Source organism: Myotis yumanensis, unplaced genomic scaffold (assembly GCF_028538775.1).
Source record: "Myotis yumanensis isolate MYYU_CA2020_CCGP unplaced genomic scaffold, mMyoYum1.0.hap1 SCAF_11, whole genome shotgun sequence".
NCBI classification, from domain to species: domain Eukaryota; kingdom Metazoa; phylum Chordata; class Mammalia; order Chiroptera; family Vespertilionidae; genus Myotis; species Myotis yumanensis.
In genome coordinates, this window is record NW_027223762.1 from 52,267,198 (window position 1) to 52,285,711 (window position 18,514).

Below are 18,514 nucleotides of genomic sequence, written 5' to 3' on the forward strand. Positions count from 1 at the left end.
TGCACTAAACATTTTTTTAAGAAATCACAAATTGGTGCACTTAGTTGTTTTTAATATTACATGAACCCTAAATGGTGTTTGGATTCTGATACAAAGAAAAACCTCTTTTTGTTTTAGCTCCTTTATCAATCCTCTTCCCTCCCACAAATTTATGCTTAGATAACTGTTTAAAAATGAGCATTTAAAAGAAAATGTATGTTTGTGTTACAAGCAAGAATGTCTTCTCTCATTAAACATTTAACAAATTTCTTTGCACAAAGTAACTATAAGTGAGGCATGTTTCAGAGAACACTCACAAGTGTTGAGACACAAGGCCCAGTGAAGGACGGGGTGAAGGGTGCCCTGGCGCCTTTCCTTCCCTCAGCTCCAGGGTGGGTGATGACAGAGATACACGGAGGGGCTCGACTCCACGTACGTGACATTTGAAGAACAAGTACTTGGACAGAATTAACAGCAATGTTCCTTATAGACTAGATGCCACATTTTTTTAAAGTTATAAACTCACTGAAGGCAGGACTGATTTCCTACCTTTAGTGCATCTCTGAAGAATGAAGTTCAGGAAGGGAAGCAGCATTTACTGAGTGACAACATGTGTCAACTACTATGTCTCAGTACACGTCAGACCTGCCATCTCCTAATACTTCCAACCTCTCTGTGACATAGGCCCTGTTAGTCTCAATTTGCAAATTAAAACAGAAGGTGGAGAAGATGGAATTGGCAACTGTTTCAAAACCTTTCTTTTTTTGTTGTTGCAAATCCTCATCCCAGGATATTTTTTCCTTTGATTTTTAGAGAGAGTGGAAGTGAGGGAAGAAGGGGAAAGATAGAAAGAAAGAAAAAATCGATGTGAGAGAGACACATCGATTGGTTGCCTCCCACACATGCCCCAAACAGGGCCAGGGATAGAACCTGCAACCCAGGTACTTGCCCTTGACTGGGAATCAAATCCATGATCCTTCCGTGCACAGGCCACAAGCCGATGCTCTAACCACTGAGTCACCAACCAGGCCTCAAAACCCCTCTTATTCTCCATCAGACTAAGTTACCTAGAATCTAAGATTGTGCTTCATACACAGAAAAGCCATGTTTCCTATACTAACTTATGGATTTGAGTCTTCATAAAAAAACTCCATGGCCATAATTTTTATTATAAAAATCTATTTTTGAAAGGTTTTTAAAAGCTATTCTAAGAATTTGAAGAAATATTTATGAAAATGAGAAATTTGCCTGGCTTTTGGCAACAAATACCAAAATAACTTTAAAACCTAAATACCTTTTTAATTTTACAAGTGGGAGGCAGTATGATGCAGCAAAAAGAGCAATTCTGGGGAGCTTAACCTTCCTCAAACTAGACTTGCTCACCAACTTTTCAGCTCAGAGGTACTTTAGAGGGTTGCCTTAACAATCAGATAATGGCCCTGGCCAGGTGGCTCAGTTGGTCAGAGTATCTACCGTGCACCCATCAGGGCACACACCTTGGTTGTAGATTCGATCCCCAGTTGGGGTGCATACTAGAGGCAACTGATTGATGCTTCTCTCTCACACATCAATGCTTCTCTCTCTCTAAAATCAACACAAAAACATATCCTTACATGAGGATTAAAAAAAGAATCAGATAATAAATGGCAAAGAATTCAGTAACTGTGAAGCACTGAATTATATAGCTTATAATGATAGCAAATGATAACTATCACAACAAAAGTCCTGATATGAAGGACTGCTTGTTCCCAGCAAGCAAAATAAGTGATGTTTTCAGGCACCAAACCTCTCCCGGAGCCACATGTCTAAGGATGCTTGCTCTTCAGTGTGGAATCTTGGACTATGAATCTTGAAAAACACAGTAGGGCTTCACATTCATGCAAATTAAATTTGAGATCAAAGCATCTTTTTAATAAAATGGTATCAAAATCGCTTGAAAATGGTCAAAACAACAATTACCATCATACTCATTCAATGAAAATACTACATTTCAATGAAATGATTTTAGCACAAATCCCTCACCAATGCACAAAGTCTGCCCCAGTCCAACTTGTGTTGTTTGGTGAACTGCTTCATAAGTCAGGGTCCCAGATCTGGACACAATACCTTAAAGAAAGAGAATTCAAAAATGTTAGAGTGTGTTCATATGACAGACTATCACAGAACAAACTAAATTACAAATATGAATACATATAAAATCCACTCCATGATATGTCATCCAAATCAACAATATCTTCAAATGATGAAATAAGAAGAAAAGGCTTAAATTAAAGCAGGGAGGTTTTAAAAGCTAGATATAGGAGAAAGCACATTATTAGTTGGGGGTATTTTATGACCTATAAAAGCAATGTAAGAAAGACCTATATTACCTCTTCTAAGAATCTTTGGGAAAGGAATAATAATATCCATGTGGACTTGGGGGGTACAATCTTGCTTAGGGTGGAAGAATATACAGATTAGACTTATAGATACCCAATCTATTAAACTACCAAAACTTTCAGCCTTGGAAAACCTCCATCAGTCACATTTAGCAGTGCTATCTATTTCTCCCACAACTATTTTTCTCATCATTTTCAAAGAACATATAGGCTTTAAAGGGAAGGTCCCAATCCCTGAGTTCAAGTCTACCATGTAACTTCCTGTATACAATGGGCCTGTGTGAAAGGACCTCATTTCACATCTGGACAAGGTGCGCAGATGTATGGGGTGGGGCGGTGGCAGCTAGACCATCTTCTCTTGACTGAGCTACAGAAAAGGTAATTTATTTCATGCCACAATCAGTAAATAATGAGTGGATCCTTAATTTTTAATAAGTTGAGAAGTATAAATGATACTACACTTGATCTTAGCCAAAAGGCCGAGAAGCGATGAGAAGTATAAATGAATGACTTCAGTTGTTAGAACACATTATATAAAAATGGTTTTTTTTAATAAAACAACAAACTGATTTGGGCTAAATCAGCACATGAATTCTGGGTGGTGTCCATGGTTTGCTTTCTTTAAACTTCTGCTTTGGAGCACTTTTTAAGAACTCAGAAGATTCGTTTCTAACAATAAGATCTCCCTACCAGGGCAAGTAGACAATAAAGATGTCTATTCTTCCTAAACTGACATATAGATTTAACACAATTGCTGTCAAATCCCAATAAGAATTTGTCTAGATATAGAGAAAATCTTTCTAAAATTAATATAGGAAAGTAAAGAAACTAGAATAGCTAAAAAAAACGTAAAAAAAAAAACCCAAAGGGCAAAGAATCAGTCTATCCAATTTCAGGACATTATTGTATCAAGAGTGTGTGGTATGTTCTGGTGTTAAATAAGCACATGAGTCAATGAACAGAAGAGAGAACCAGAAACAGACCAACACCAATATATCAACTGATTCTTGACATAAATGCAAAAGCAATTAATGGAAGAAATATTTTTCTTTTTAAAAAAATATTTTTATTGATTTCAGAGAGGAAGAGAGAGGGTGAGAGATAGAAACATCAAAGATGAGAATCACTGATGGGCTGCATCCTACACACCCTACACTGGGGATCAAGAACAAACCCAGGTATGTGTCCTAACCAGGAATCAAACTGTGACCTCCTGGTTCATAGGTCAATGCTTAACCACTAAGCGATTCTGGCTGGGTGGAAGAAATGTTTTTTTCAACAAATGATGCTGGAACAATTGTACCTCCACAGGCATTAAAATAGAAACTTTTGATCTAAGTCTCACATCTTATGGAAAATTTAACTGAAATTGAATCATGGCTTTAAATGTAAAAGTAAATCTTTCAGTAAAAAGATAGGACTCTTGCTAGGCAAAAAGTTCTTAGAGTTGACATCAAAAGAACACTTCACAAAAGAAAAATAAATAAATTACACTTCATCAAAATAAAAAAAACATTTGCTCTCTGAAAGGTGACGAAAGAGGATGAAAACACAAGCTACAGAGTGGGAGAAAATATTTGCAAACCACATATCCTGTAAGTGTTAGTATCTAGAATAAAGAACTCTCAAACTTAACAGAAAAAAGCAAATAATCCAATTCGAACATGAACCAAAAACAAAACACACGTGACACCTTTCACTAAAGAAGATATATATTAGTAGGTGACAAGCACGTGAAATATAATTAAATTCACAATGAGATATCAGTGAACAATTATCAGAATGGCTAAAATAAAAAATAGTAATACCACAAATGCTGGCAAGGATGCAGATCACGCATGTATTACTGGTGGAAAAGTAAAATACTATGGCTAAAATGGATAGAAATGTGGCAGTTTCTTAACAAACAAACATGCAACTATCATACTATCATACAAACCAGTAAGCATCCCAAAGAAATGAAAACTTATGTACATACAAAAGCCAGGACACAAATGTTTACATGTTTATTAGAAGCTTTATTAATAACTAGAGGCCCGGTGCATGAAAATTCGTGCACTGAGGGAGGGGAATCCCTCAGCTCGACCTGTGTCCTCTCGCAGTCCGGGACCCCTTGGGGGATGGATATCCACCTGCCGGCTTAGGCCCACTCCCTGGGGGTAGGGCCTAAGTTGGCAGTCAGACATCCCTCTGGCAGCCCGGGTGCCCTCAGGGGATGTCTGACTGACAGCTTAGGCCTGGTCCCCATGAGAAGCGGGCCTAAGCCACAGTTGGACAACCTTAGCACTGCCAAGGCGGTGGGAGACGCTCCCACTTGTGGCTGAGCTGAGCGCCCCCTATGGGAGCGCACTGACCACCAGGGGGCAGCTCCTGCATTGAGCATCTGCCCCCTGGTGGTCAGTGCTCATCATTGTGACCGGTCATTCTGCAATTAGGGTCAATTTGCATATTATCCTTTTATTATATAGGAAGGATAGTCCCAAAGTGGAAACTGAGACATCTTTCAAAAGATGAATGGTCAAACTAATTGTGGTATATTCATACCATGGAACACTACTCAACAATAAAAAGGAATAAACTACGGATACATTCAGCAACCTGGTTGAATCTCCAGAGAATTACACTGAGTGTGAATAGCCAATCCTAAAGTATATACTATATAATCCCATTTATAAAGCACTCCTGAAATGACAAAATTATATAAATTGTGAACACATTTTAATTACTAAGAATTAAGAAAGGGGTGGAAGCAGGAAGGAAGTAGGTGTAGCTACAGAAAGGCAACATGAGGGATCTCTGTGGTGATGGGAACATCCTTTATCTTGACTGTATCAATGTCAATATCCTGGTTGTGACCTTGTACTACAGTTTTTGCAAGCTGGTACCATTGGGGGAAGCTGGATAAATGGTACACTGAAATCTGTCTATATTATTTCTAGCAACTATATGTAAATTGGCAATTTTCTAAATATAAAAAGTGTAATTAAAATAAAATTTTTAAAAAGGATGGGTCAAGTATGTCATGTATGGTTGAAAATAAAAATAATGTCTATCATAAGAGAACTAAAAACCATAGTGCAATTAAATATCAAGTTGGAATCCAATCACTTCAGTAAATTCAATTAGCTGATATATACTTTTATTAACTCACTAACACAAACTGGAAAGTCACTATAGTATTGTACTGCTATCGTATTACATTACAATGTCCCAAGAAATACCTAAGGGACTAAAAGATCCTTTCCCTAAACTCTTAGCTTAAGGATCTGAAGATAATAAGGCTTCTGAGGACATTAGCTTTGGTATCAAAATAGAAATAGTTCATATAATCATCTTTTTTCTCCTCACTGCCTCAAAAACCTTGTAGTATCACATACTTTCTTTTAGGTGAATTTGTTTTAAAGCCCTTTTTCTCAAAGGAATTAAAAGCAATGTCCCAGAGGATTGCCTCATCCATGTGTTATGGTCATTCAGAGCACCAAGGTCTAAAGGCTTTCCCTTAACTTCTCGGTTTTTTGGTTTTTAGGTTTATGGGCATGTAGAAAAGCAGGGTAGAGATCAGAAAGACAACTCGGCATAGGGCACTCCTTCTTCAATGATCACCTCACGTCTACAGCAGTAGCCACTCAAAGCAGACCAAAGAGCACAAAAAATACTCAAATATGACAATAGGATCAGTGTCAAAATGAGACAGGCCCCCACTAGAACTCAGATGGTCTATGGAATTCCCATGGCAAGTATCCTACTGGCATCAGGGCTGCCAGCTCTAGGAGACGGTAGTAATCAAGAAAAATTATGACCTTTAACCTAGTCCTGTGAACTACAAAGCTGACATTCACTTACTATGTTGATTATTCTTATTATTATTAATAGTCATGGCTTATAAATTACTGTAACCATCAATTACTATGCAGAAACAGTACAGGTTAGTGAGGGTTAGGTGTGAAGAGTAAAATAACAGGCATAATGAGCTTTGAGATGTTAATTTGGTTATGACCTTGAGAACTAAACAAGTAGCAGTACAATTTTCCTGAAACATTTTGAGAAAGTTTGTGATATTCAAGAGGGCAAAGTAATTATAGGACAGGACACAAAAGAACTAACAATAAAAATACTCACATATATCTGATAAAGCATTTCTAGCCAGAATATTTATAGAACCTCCATAATCAACAATAAAAATATAATCTAATAAAAAAATAATGTGGAAAAATCTTAAACAGGTAATTCACAAAAGAAGATATATAAATAGCCAATATGCACATTCTACCTCATTAGTCATCAAACCCACAATGAGACACCATTTCACTCCCAGTAGAATGGCTAAAATTAAAGACTGAAGTAATGGAACAACTGGAATGCTCAAAAACTGACAGTAAGAAGGTAAAAATGAACTGCCACTTTATAGAATTATTTCACAATTTCTTAAAAAGATGAACATACTTCAACCCTATGACTTAACAATTCCATTCCTAGGTATCTTACCCAAGAGAAATGAAACCGTGTCCATAAGAAGACCTCTACATAAACATTCACTTTAGCTTTATTTATAATGGCTCAAACCTGTAAATAATCCAAATGTTCATCAATGGGAGAATAAACAAATTGTGATACCTACGCTAATAAAAGAGAAACATTCAAATTGGTGTCACTCCACTATGCCCACCAGCCAATCAGATGAGTATACAAATTAACCCAACAAAGATGGCAATTAATTTGCATATGCAGGCGCACAGCAAAGACTGAAGACAACATAGAAGGAAGCCAAGCGCTGCAGAAGGGAACGAAGCTGTGGAGAAGCAAGCGGGCGGCGGAGACAGGAGGGAAGCAAGCAGGCGGTGGAGGAGGGAGGGAAGCAAGCGGGGCGGCGGAGGGGGAGGGAAGCCCGCCTCAGCGGGTTTTGCTCCCTTCTCTGCTTCGCTCCAGCCACAGGAAGCCCTATTCTTGCAGGAATCTTCCTGCAACGGGCCTCTAGTAATTATATAACAGAATATTATTTAGCAGTAAAACGAAATTAACTATTGATACACCCAAGAACCCAAGAATCTATGGCATCTGAGCAGGAAAAGAATCTTTTAAAATACCCCTAAAATAACTTCATTGATTCTATAGAATCATTGCAACTTCTCAAACTCATTTAATTCAGGATATAGAACTGATTCACTATAAAACTCCCCTGCCAATTAAAATGAATTTAACTTACATAGTCACAGATTCTCTTTGTAAGTTCTGAGCTTAGGACAAAGAATTTTTTTCTGAATCTATAAGAAACACACTCACCAATTCTTCCTTTCTTGTGAATATGGCCAGGCATGATACCAATTTTACATTCTCCAGGCTGAAGAAAAGGAAATCACAGTTTCAGAAAAGTGAAAAGAAATGGTAACTCCTAGGTCATCCACATAGTACACTTGGACTGATCCAAAGGTAATGAGCCTTGTGAGGCTAAATCCGGGCTTCTTCTTTTGTACACTCACATTGATGACTCCGGGGCAGTTTGGCCCGATCAGCCTTGTCTTTCCCTGGCGCAGTATTTTGTGTTTGACCCGTACCATGTCCTGCTGTGGGATACCTTCAGTAATGCACACGACCAAGGGCATTTCCGCCTCCACAGCTTCGTCAATGGCAGCAGCAGCAAAAGGAGGAGGGACATAAATGACAGAAGCTGTCGCTCCTGTCTGTGCTTTGGCCTGAAACATTAAGCACAGAGCACTTTATTATTGGTTAAGTCATAACCATTGAAAGACGAATTCAATACCAGGAATTTAATAATGTCTTGGAGTCATAAAAGGACATCACCAGGAACATGGTATGTCCCCCTGGCCTCCTCCCTGCCCCCTTGGAATGCCACTGAATTTAAAGGGTCAGAGACATCCCTCAAGTGATGGCTTATCAGTAAACCTGAAAGCATGGCCTGATTTGCATTTGTGTCCCTCACTCCTACGGCCATGTTTATTTCTGTTGCTTATAAGACACTGTACCACCTATTCAGTACCAAAGACCCTATACCTCCTCAGGAGAAAAAGGACTATTGAGTCCCTGAACCTCAGAACTACACTCTCAAACATCTTTTTAAAAATACAGTATAATTGCCCTGGCTGGTTAACCCAGTTGGTTAGAGCATCATCCCAATATGTCAAAACTGTGGGTTCAATTCCCGGTCAGGCCACATACAAGAATCAACCAGTGAATCATAAATAAGTTGAACAACAAATCAATATTCTCTCTCTCAAATCAATTAATTTTAAAAATACATATGTTATACTTGATAAATATAAGAGACAGCAAAAGTGAAGTGTTTTTTAGCTGACAATTTTTACTCTAACTGCATGTTTATTAGGAATAAACATGTGTAAGTGGCCACAGAAAAGAATGTGGGTGAAAGAAGCATTAGGCATCACCGCAGCTCTTCATGCTTAGACACTGAGGCCAAGAGATATTAAATAACTTGCATGAGATTATACAGCTAGGGAGTGGCAGAGCCAAGATTCAAAACTATGTCTATCTGATTCCAAAGCATCTAGTCATTCAGTTACAGCAGGCCACCTCCCTGCACGTGTTCAAAGGTAACTTAGTCATGATACAAATCAAAACCCTTTGGGGGCTGTGCCATGGGATTTTACAATTGATAATACAAATACAAAGCTACAGAACATCCAGGTGCAACTAGAAGGGGACAGAAGTCAAAGACAGTGATGCTCCACATCCCCAGAGTCAAAGGATGTTGCCAGATCATCCACAAATGATGCCAATGGTTAAAAATATGTTTTTCAGCCCTGACTGGTTTGGCTCAGTGGATAGAGCGTCGGCATTCAGACTGGAGGGTCCCAGATTCGATTCTGGTCAAGGGTATGTGCCTTGGTTGTGGGCACATCCCCAGTAGGGGGTGTGCAGGAGGCAGCTGATTGATGTTTCTCTCCCATCGATGTTTCTAACTCTCTATCCCTTTCCCTTCCTGTCTGTAAAAAATCAATAAAATATATTAAAAAAATATATGTTTTTCAAAAACTCTGTTCAAAATGGTAACAGAGAAAGGGTAACAAAAGAAATAAAAAGTAGGTTGAAACCAGAAGTCAGGTCATAGGCAAGTAGGCATTTTATGGAAAATATTTCCTACAGTTCTCTACCTCTTAAGGCTACAAATACTGTCAGAAGCTGGAGGTAATATTGGATAAAAGGTATCCAACCTACTCACTCAGAAAGCTCCTTGTAAGAGCTGAACAACTGAGAAATAAACAGTACCTGTCAAAGAACTTACAGAATATACCAAATATATCTATTTGTATTATGATAAATAAAAAATAAATTGCTTACCAACAAAAATTTTCTTTAAAAGAAAGCCAAAAAAAGGCTCATGACAAAAGTCAAATCTACCTGGAGGAATTATGAAAACTGCTCCTCCCATATTTTGAAACTGACAACAATAACCAGACAAGCAAAGGAAGCTAACACTGCCTGTCCTGGAGGCAGCCATAATCGAATTTTTTTTAAATATGTTTTATCGATTTTTTACAGAGAGAAAGGGAGAGGGATAGAGAGTTAGAAACATCGATGAGAGAGAAACATCGATCAGCTGCCTCCTGCACACCCCCTACTGGGGATGTGCCTGCAACCAAGGTACATGCCCTTGACCGGAATTGAACCTGGGACCCTTCAGTCCGCAGGCAGACACTCTATCCACTGAGCCAAATGGATTAGGGCCATCATCAAATTTAAGGGGAGAAAAAAAAAAAATTAAAGCAAAAACTTTAAATGATTCTTCCACTGATCGTATTATTTGTAACTTTTTTAACTCTCTAAAATACAATACACTTAAAGCACACACACACATATAGTACACCCTATTTTCAAATTTAAAGTAAAATAAAAAATTCAAATTTGAATAACTTCGTTTTTTCCTACATCTTAGGATTCAAAGTACAAATTAACTTACAATTTGAAGTTAGCATTCTGAAAAGAAATTGTCTACAAATCTGTACTTTAAAAAATAATACTTAAAGCACGCCCTAAAAGAAAGGGAGGAGCAGTATATAATTTTTATTATTAATTCATCACTCCAAAGTACTAAGTTTATTTCCTAGATGTTTTTAAATATTCAAGAATTTGTACTACCATTTCCTTTCATTTGTTTCTTTTTTGTTGAATTTACTGGGGGTGACACTGGTTAATAAAATTATAGTTTTCAGGTGTACAATTCTATAATACATCATCTGTGTGATTGTACTATGTGTTCACCACCCCAAGTCAAGTCTCCTTCCATCACCATTTATCCTCTTTACCCTTTTCTACCTCCCCTCACCCCCATTTCCTTTAAAATACTATTGTTTTTATATATATTCATGTAAGTATACAAAGGAATTACACATGGCTTAAATTAGCTCTCTATAAAGGCAAAAATTTAACTTTACAAACCTTTATATCATCTGAATTTGTACAATAAGCACATATTCGTTTTGTAATGAAGTTTAAAAATCATTTTTAAAATTTTATTAAGAAACTAGAGGCCTCGTGCACAAAATTCATGCACTCGGGGGGGGGGGGGGGCCCTCAGCCCGGCCTGCTGTGCCCTCTTGCAGTCCGGAAGCCCTTGGGGGATGTCTGACTGATGGCTTAGACCCACTCCCCGGGCTGCTGTGGAGGCAGGAGGGGCTCTCGCAACCACCACTGTGCTCGCCAGCCGTGAGCCCGGCTTCTGGCTGAGCAGCACTTCCCCTGTGGGAGCACTCTGACCACCAGGGGGCAGCTCCTGCATTGAGTGTCTGCCCCCTAGTGGTCAGTGCATGTCATAGTGACCAGTCGTTCTGCCCTTTAGTCAATTTGCATGTAAGGGTTTATTATATAGGATCAGCAATTTGGGGAAGAGATTATAACTCTGACTTGTCAATGTGACACAACAGTTTTTCACATGGGAACAGTACACTACTCTGATCCATGCTAAGCCTGTCACTTATCAGCTGCAAGACTTTGAACTAGACCCTTAACCTCGCTGCACTAGTAATATCCTTGTCTTTAAAATGGAGAGGATAACAGCACCTACCTCAGAGTGAGGCCTGAATGAGGCACTGTATGTGAAGCACCTAGTACAGTGCCTGGCAAATGGCCCATGATCAGTAAGTGATCCCCACGCCCTCTTCCCCACTAACATCCTGGAAGAAGAAAGGATAGAAAGGGTAACAAGCCAAACAGAAGCCAAGCCACAGCACTCTTCCCCTTGGAGCTGATGTGTGTCTGTAACCAGAAGTGACACAGGCTGTGGAGAAAACACCCTGGACATGTGTGACTCAAGTGAATCCATTGGTTTTCACTGTGATTCAAATTTCTCTAGGTTACTGGATTTTAAAATGGCACATGACTCTCCCAAAAGGAGCACAATTAAGATCTGTATCCAAAGTATGCTCATTCCTCCCTGCTTTTCTTTTTTTAAAATATACTAACATATATATTTACTAGAGGCCCGGTGCACAAAAATTTGTGCACTTGGGGGGTCCTTCATCCCGGCCTGTGCCCTCTCGCAGTCTGGGGCCCCTCAGGGGATGTCCACCTGCGGGCTTGGGCCCACTCCCCGGGGGATCAGGTGAGGGTATGATGGCTGTCTGCAGGCTGGCCACAGCCCCTTCAAGGTGGGGGGGTCCCCACTGGGGTGCCTGGCCAGCCTGGGTGAGGGGCTGAGGGCCATTTTTAGGTAGGCCACGGGCTGGAAGCAGATACCTGGGATTTATTTATCTTCTATCATTGAAACTTTGTAGCCTTGAGCAGAGCTCAGGGCTGGCAGGGCAGGCGGGAAGCTTGGCTTCCTCCATTGCCGGGGGCAACCCAAGCCTCCTGCTCACTCCAGCTCCATGGCCACCATCTTAGTTGGGTTAATTTGCATATTTGCTCCTGATTGGCTGGTGGGTATGGCTGGTGGGTGTGGCTTGTGGGTATAGTGTAGGTACATAAATTTGCATGTTTCTCTTTTATTATATTAGATATTAGATTGATTTCAGAGAGGAAGGGAAAGGGAGAAAGAAATAGAAACATCAACAATGAGAGAGAATCATTGATCGGCTGCTTCCTGCATGCAAACTGGGGATCAAGCCCACAACCCAGGCATGTGCCCTGACCACACCCTGACCAGGAATTGAACTGTGACCTCCTGGTTCATAGCTCGACACTCAACCATTGAGTCATGCTGGCTAGGGCCTCCCTGCTTTTCTTTTCTTGCCACACCACACCCAAGTACCAATAATTACCTCCTTTACAGTATTAAAGACCGGTAAGCCCAGGTGCGTCTTGCCTCCTTTCCCTGGAGTGGTTCCTCCGACGAGTTTGGTGCCATACTCCAATGCCTGCTGGCTGTGAAAGGTGCCCTGAGGAGGAGAAAGCACAGGACTCTGAGAAGGGGCAGGCTGGGAAGCCAAAAGGCAATCTTCAGCAACTTGGAAAAGGAAAACAAACAGGTGAACTACTCAGAGATAACAGTAGCAAATATCCAGCATTCTCACCAACTTATTACACAGCTTTAAACCATGAAGCAAATAGGACTTTGCAAAGCCAAAAAAGCTGTTTGTAAAAAAAAAGGGGGGGGGGGCATAAGAGAGGGGGTCTCTTTTTATACCGTTTTCAAATTTGGGTGGGGGTCAGAAACACCCTCATATTTGCTTGGCACCTCTTTGTCACTATTCCTCAGCTCCTGGTGTCCTCACACTCCTCTTTACTCAATTTAAGACCCATGATCAGTCGTTACACTCACACAGCAACCTTGGCTCTCCCTCACTTCAATTACACATCTGGCAAAATCAAAACCTTCATTAAATCAATTCTCCACCTACTCTAAGATGGCACATTTGTAGCCAAACAGTAGCTGAAGAAAAAACAAACCACGCTAACTGATCTCACTTGAAATTTATCGTCACTACCGTAAGTGAGCCTTTTAAAGCTGCCCAGACAACACCTGTATTTCCCTATCCATCCACTCTTCCTTCTCAACCTCGACACTACTGACATTTTAGACACATCGATTCTTTGTTATGGGAGACTGTCCTCTGCTTTGTATCACGTTTAGCAGCATCCCTGGCCTCCACTCGGCAGATGCCAGTAACACGCCCTCTTCCCCACTGCCATCAGTTGTGACAACCAAAAATGCCTCCAGACACTGACCCATTCTTTCTCACTAGGCGTCTGGGCTCTACCTCCCCTGGTTTCCCTCTTCTCACTCTCTCCTTAGATTTCTCTTTTTCATCTAAATGTGTGCCCTTGGTGACCTCCTCCCTTATCATGGCAATAAATATCCATACGGTGACCCCTCTCCCATACACATACAGACAGCCCCCACACACACATATGTAGCTCAGACCTTTGCCTTAAATTCTATACTCACACTGTCAACTGCCTAGCTAATGTCTCCACTTGGAGAACGAGTAGGTGTCTTAACTTAAAGAGCTCAAAACTGTGTTCCTGATCACTCCCCACAACAGTCTACCCATCTCAGTGAGTGACATCTCCACTCCTAACAGTTGTTCAGACCAAAAATACTTAAGTCAACCGTGATTCTTCTCTTTCTCTTACACCTCACATCAGATGCATCAGTGAAGCATATTGCCCTACTTTCAAAATAAAACTGACATCTCACCCTTTCTATGGCTTCCACCTTGATCTAAGTCACCATCAACTCTTGACCAAGTATGGCCCTTGCTCCCTTTCAATCTATGCTCAACACAGCAGCCAGTGATCCTGTTAAAACACAAGGAAGATCATGTCACTCCTCTATTCAAACCTTCCAGTGGTTTTCCATGTCATTCCCAGTAAAAGCCGAACTCTTACTGTACAATGGCCTACAAGTCAGTATCCAACCTGCCTCCCCATCTCAGAACTCTTACCTGCCTGCCTCATTTACTGTTCTCACTGCTCCTTTCACTTGTCACAGTGGCCTTGCAGCTTCCACACGTACCAGGCACATTCCCGCCTCACAGCCTCGCCGTCCCCTCTGCAGCATCCCTGGCCTCCACTCAGCAGATGCCAGTACCACGCTCTCCTCCCCAACGACATACTGCTCCTACATATCCACTTGCTTCACTCTCACATCTCACTTAGACCTGGACTCTGGGCCTTCCCCTGAACACATGATATAAAATCCCCCCTTCCCAATCTCCACCATGACTCCACAAACTTGCACACTTTCCTCCTTCTCTGGTTTATTTTTCCCATAGCATTTATACTTTCTAACATATCACATAACTTACTCATGGATTTGGTTGATGTGTTTCTCTCCCCTGCAACTAAAATGTAAATTCCATGAAGGCAGTGATTTCTATCCTTTTGCTCACTGTGAGATGACACCTAACCTAATACATTACATACAGAAGGTTCTCAATTAAGGACTTGTTGAAAACTGTGTGGGTCTATGTGGTCATTCCAAAAGGATATAAAAATGCTGACTCAACTACTCAAATTCTATTAAAGCAGTGGTTCTCAAACTTCTGGCCCTTTAAATACAGTCCCTCATGTTGTGACCCAACCATAAAATTATTTTCATTGCTACTTCATAACTGTAATGTTGCTACTGTTATGAATCGTAATGTAAATATCTGATATGCAGGATGGTCTTAGGCGACCCCTGTGAAAGGGTTGTTCGACCGCCAAAGGGGTCGCGACCCACAGGTTGAGAACTGCTGTATTAATAGAATAAAAATTAGGGCCTTAAAAATTAGGACATTTCCTAATTCAACTACTCCATTTTTCAAACTAGGAAGCTTAGGCCCTAGCAAGTGAATTGACTTGTCTCAAGTCAGTGATGGAATTTTGGAAAGAACCACAGCTCTCTTTAAAACAGCGCTATTCAAAGTATACAGACTCCTTCTGGTCTGCAGTGACATAAACACACACACACACACACACACACACACACACTCACACAAACACACACAAATACGAAAATGACAAGAATGGAAGTCAGGAAGAAAGGAAAAAATCTAATAAAAAATACAAAAAGTGAGAACATTTGCAAATTTTTACAGCAATATACTGCTGCGGTTTTTCTTGTATTTTGCAAAGGTATTAATCTACATTAGAATGGCAAGTAAAAACAAACCGAAACTGGACTTTCATTCCTAAGGTAGTGCTAAAGAGCAGCAACATTTCCTGTCAGTAAGCTGATTTTCCTTAGTTTTCCCATTATCGTTAGCCAGTGCACAGTTAAGAACTGGAATATTTTTAGCAGCAATCTAAGTCAGTATAAGAAATTCCATTGGAAACCTGCACTGTTGGAATCCACTCTGAAATAAAAAAGAGCCAATAAGACAAAATGCAGATTTCCTATGAAGATAAGCTCTGTATTTCAGACCTCATCATTACCTATAATATTGGAATCTTAACCAAGAAATCTAACTCAAGGAGAAACAATATAATTGCAGGTCACCAACCTTAGACTTCAATATTTAGGCAAACTATCACCTAATTAGAGACAGTTCCAAATAGTCCTTACACCATGGATAATGGTTCTTAAGAAAATAGGCCAGAGGTTAAATGTCATAAGATCATATAAAGTTTAGCAAACAGAAAAACAAAATTATATGTAATAAACATATGTGGGGAATTGGGGTTAATCAAACATTTTGGTTATATACTAACAGAATTAATAATAATCAAAAAGAGACTGCATATGGCTTTCACTGGCAGGGGATGAAAATTAACATGTACTTCACTTCTTAGATGAGCATCAACTTTGTTTAGAATGTAGGAGTGATACTCATAAAATATATGGCTATCAGAATAAAAAAGTCAGTTTCACCTATAAAGAAAATTTCAAGGTTTTGTAGGTGTTTCTTTTTGTTAGTAGTGGCTTTTTTTTTTTTAAGATAGTAGAGAAAGAAAAAACGAAAGTCCACTGCAGTTCATATTTCTGTGCCTAGTTATTTCAAAAAAGAGTCAAAAAGCAAAGGGGCAGTTTATGTAAAACAACCTTCAAACCAAATTCTTTTTCTTTAAAAAAAAAAAAAAAGGACCATATAATTTTAAAGTAATTTCTAAGTACTTAAAAAACAAAAGTTACAGAAATTTAATATTTAGGTGGCATCCTCTATCTAGATCAGGGGTTGCTAAACTATGGCCTGAGGACTTTGGCCTTAAATTAAGTTGTACTGACATACAACCATGCCCATTCACTGACAATTGTCTATGGTGGCTTTTGCTGTTACAATGCCATTGAGTGGCTGTAACAGAGCCAACATGGCCCACCAAGCCTAACACGTTAACAACCTGGCTCTTTACAGAATAAGCTTGCCAACTCCTACTCTAGATTACCAAAATGCTGCAGCATGGGCATGACAATTTTTTTAATTACAGAAAAATCAATAGCATTTAAATTACAAAAAAAAATTCATTATCTGCTTTTATCTTGTCATTTCTCCTATAGTGATAAAGGGATACTTTAAATTAAGATACAATCATCTAATTGATTTGGTAGTATGCCCTCATTAAAGAAAAATCTGTGCATCTACTATGGTGCAACTACAAATTTGTAGAAATGTTTTAAAGGGCAACTTAGCAGTAGCTGTTGAAATTTTTAATACATAGAAACTTTGACACCCAAAATTACTTTTGAGAATATATTTTATAGACATACTAGTGGCCCGGTGCATGGATTCATGCACATTGAAAGGAAATTAATTAGAAGAAAGATCCATGTGGTAATTAATTACGTTACTGCAAAAAATTACATGTCAAAATAGTATATAGAATATAGTATTATAAAATTAAAATACAAAATATTTTAATATCACTATTTGCCCTTTCTCTATAATAGAAGTGTCAGAGATGAAAGAAAAATTAGTAAAATGTATATGAATATATAGATTAATAAACAATAACATGATATAAAAACAATAAAGACATGATATAAAAATAACAAAAACATGATATAAAAACATTGATAAAAACAATGATAAATTGATTAAACTTATTCTAATATCTCCCTGTACACCACATTAAGAGTAAAAACACTTTCAGAGTGCTTGACTAATTTCCCCTGTGATGAAGTATTTACAACTTTTACTTTAACATTACATACTCTTCAAACTCAAGAGAAAGCAACATATAACTGACCATGTCCGAAAACAGGTTCAGGTAGGTAGGAATATTCCTACTCTGACTAGAGTTTGTCCTTGTGATTTATTAATAGTCATCGCAAATGCTGGCATCACGGGAAACTGCCTTCGAATTAATTTAAATGGAAGGCCAGTGTCAGACGGGGACAAATCAATTCTTGGAATCAGAACAACCTCTCCTTCTGCAGATCCTGTTAATACTTCAGCTTCGATTATGTTAGGTCACAATCTTTTGATAATAAATCTAGTACCATTACAAAGACCCCATTTACCATTAAGATTTCTCAGTAGCATGATAATTGCAACTACTTTCAATTTTATGACACAGCATTCCTGAAGGAGTAATATTATTAAGAAATTCGATGGGAAATTTTTCCTTTTTGGCATCATCCGTTGAATCAATGGAATTAGCACTCAAATAAGTGTGAAAATCCGTTTGAACATTTTCCATTTTCCATACATGGACTATTTGGATTTTGTATTCCACATGGTCCATGTACCATATTTGATTTTACAATTTGAAAAAGTTGAGGACACTGGTCTTCATCTGGAATTTCCGCCTTAACTATATGGTCAATATCATCTTCCATTCCTAATTTGGACTCACTGTCTAATATCAATAATATGTGAGAGTGAGGTAGTCCGCGTTTCTGAAATTCAATGGCATGAATATTAGCTATTACTTTGCCAAATAAATCGAATTTACATATATCATTTAAAAGAGCATTCAGCTTAATATTAAAAACCCTGGTACATTGTGCCAACAGTTGGTCTTCAGATACATTCTGGCGTCACATGCAATTGGGCCAGCGAGAGCTTTATATGTATTACACATCCACGAGTCAATATTTATTTTTAAATTGCCAGTGTGTGTCATATGTACCGGCCAGTTGGTCAGTCAGTCAAATGGTCAGATGGACGGTAGGTCACTTAGCCTTTTATATATAGAGATATTTGTAAGATCTATATTATACACTGTATAATGTGTTTTAAGATATGTATGTATTATATATATATACAATATTGTATGTATAGTAGAATAAGTTCTGTAGAATGCACATTATATAAGTATAC

General features: G+C 38.9%; 1 protein-coding gene and 1 pseudogene across 1 annotated transcript in view; both read right to left on the reverse strand.

Moving 5' to 3' along the window:
* Positions 1-18,514, reverse strand: part of SUCLG1 (succinate-CoA ligase GDP/ADP-forming subunit alpha) — a 37,487-nt gene that overhangs the window by 7,500 nt on the left and 11,473 nt on the right. Inside the window, exons 3-6 of the mRNA XM_070429590.1 lie at positions 12,590-12,706; positions 7,835-8,047; positions 7,638-7,695; positions 2,002-2,085 (exon numbers count right to left, since the gene is read on the reverse strand). Of these exons, the coding sequence (XP_070285691.1) occupies positions 2,002-2,085; positions 7,638-7,695; positions 7,835-8,047; positions 12,590-12,706 (472 nt within the window). The remainder of the gene's footprint in view (positions 1-2,001; positions 2,086-7,637; positions 7,696-7,834; positions 8,048-12,589; positions 12,707-18,514) is intronic.
* Positions 2,766-2,848, reverse strand: LOC139020271 (U2 spliceosomal RNA; annotated as a pseudogene).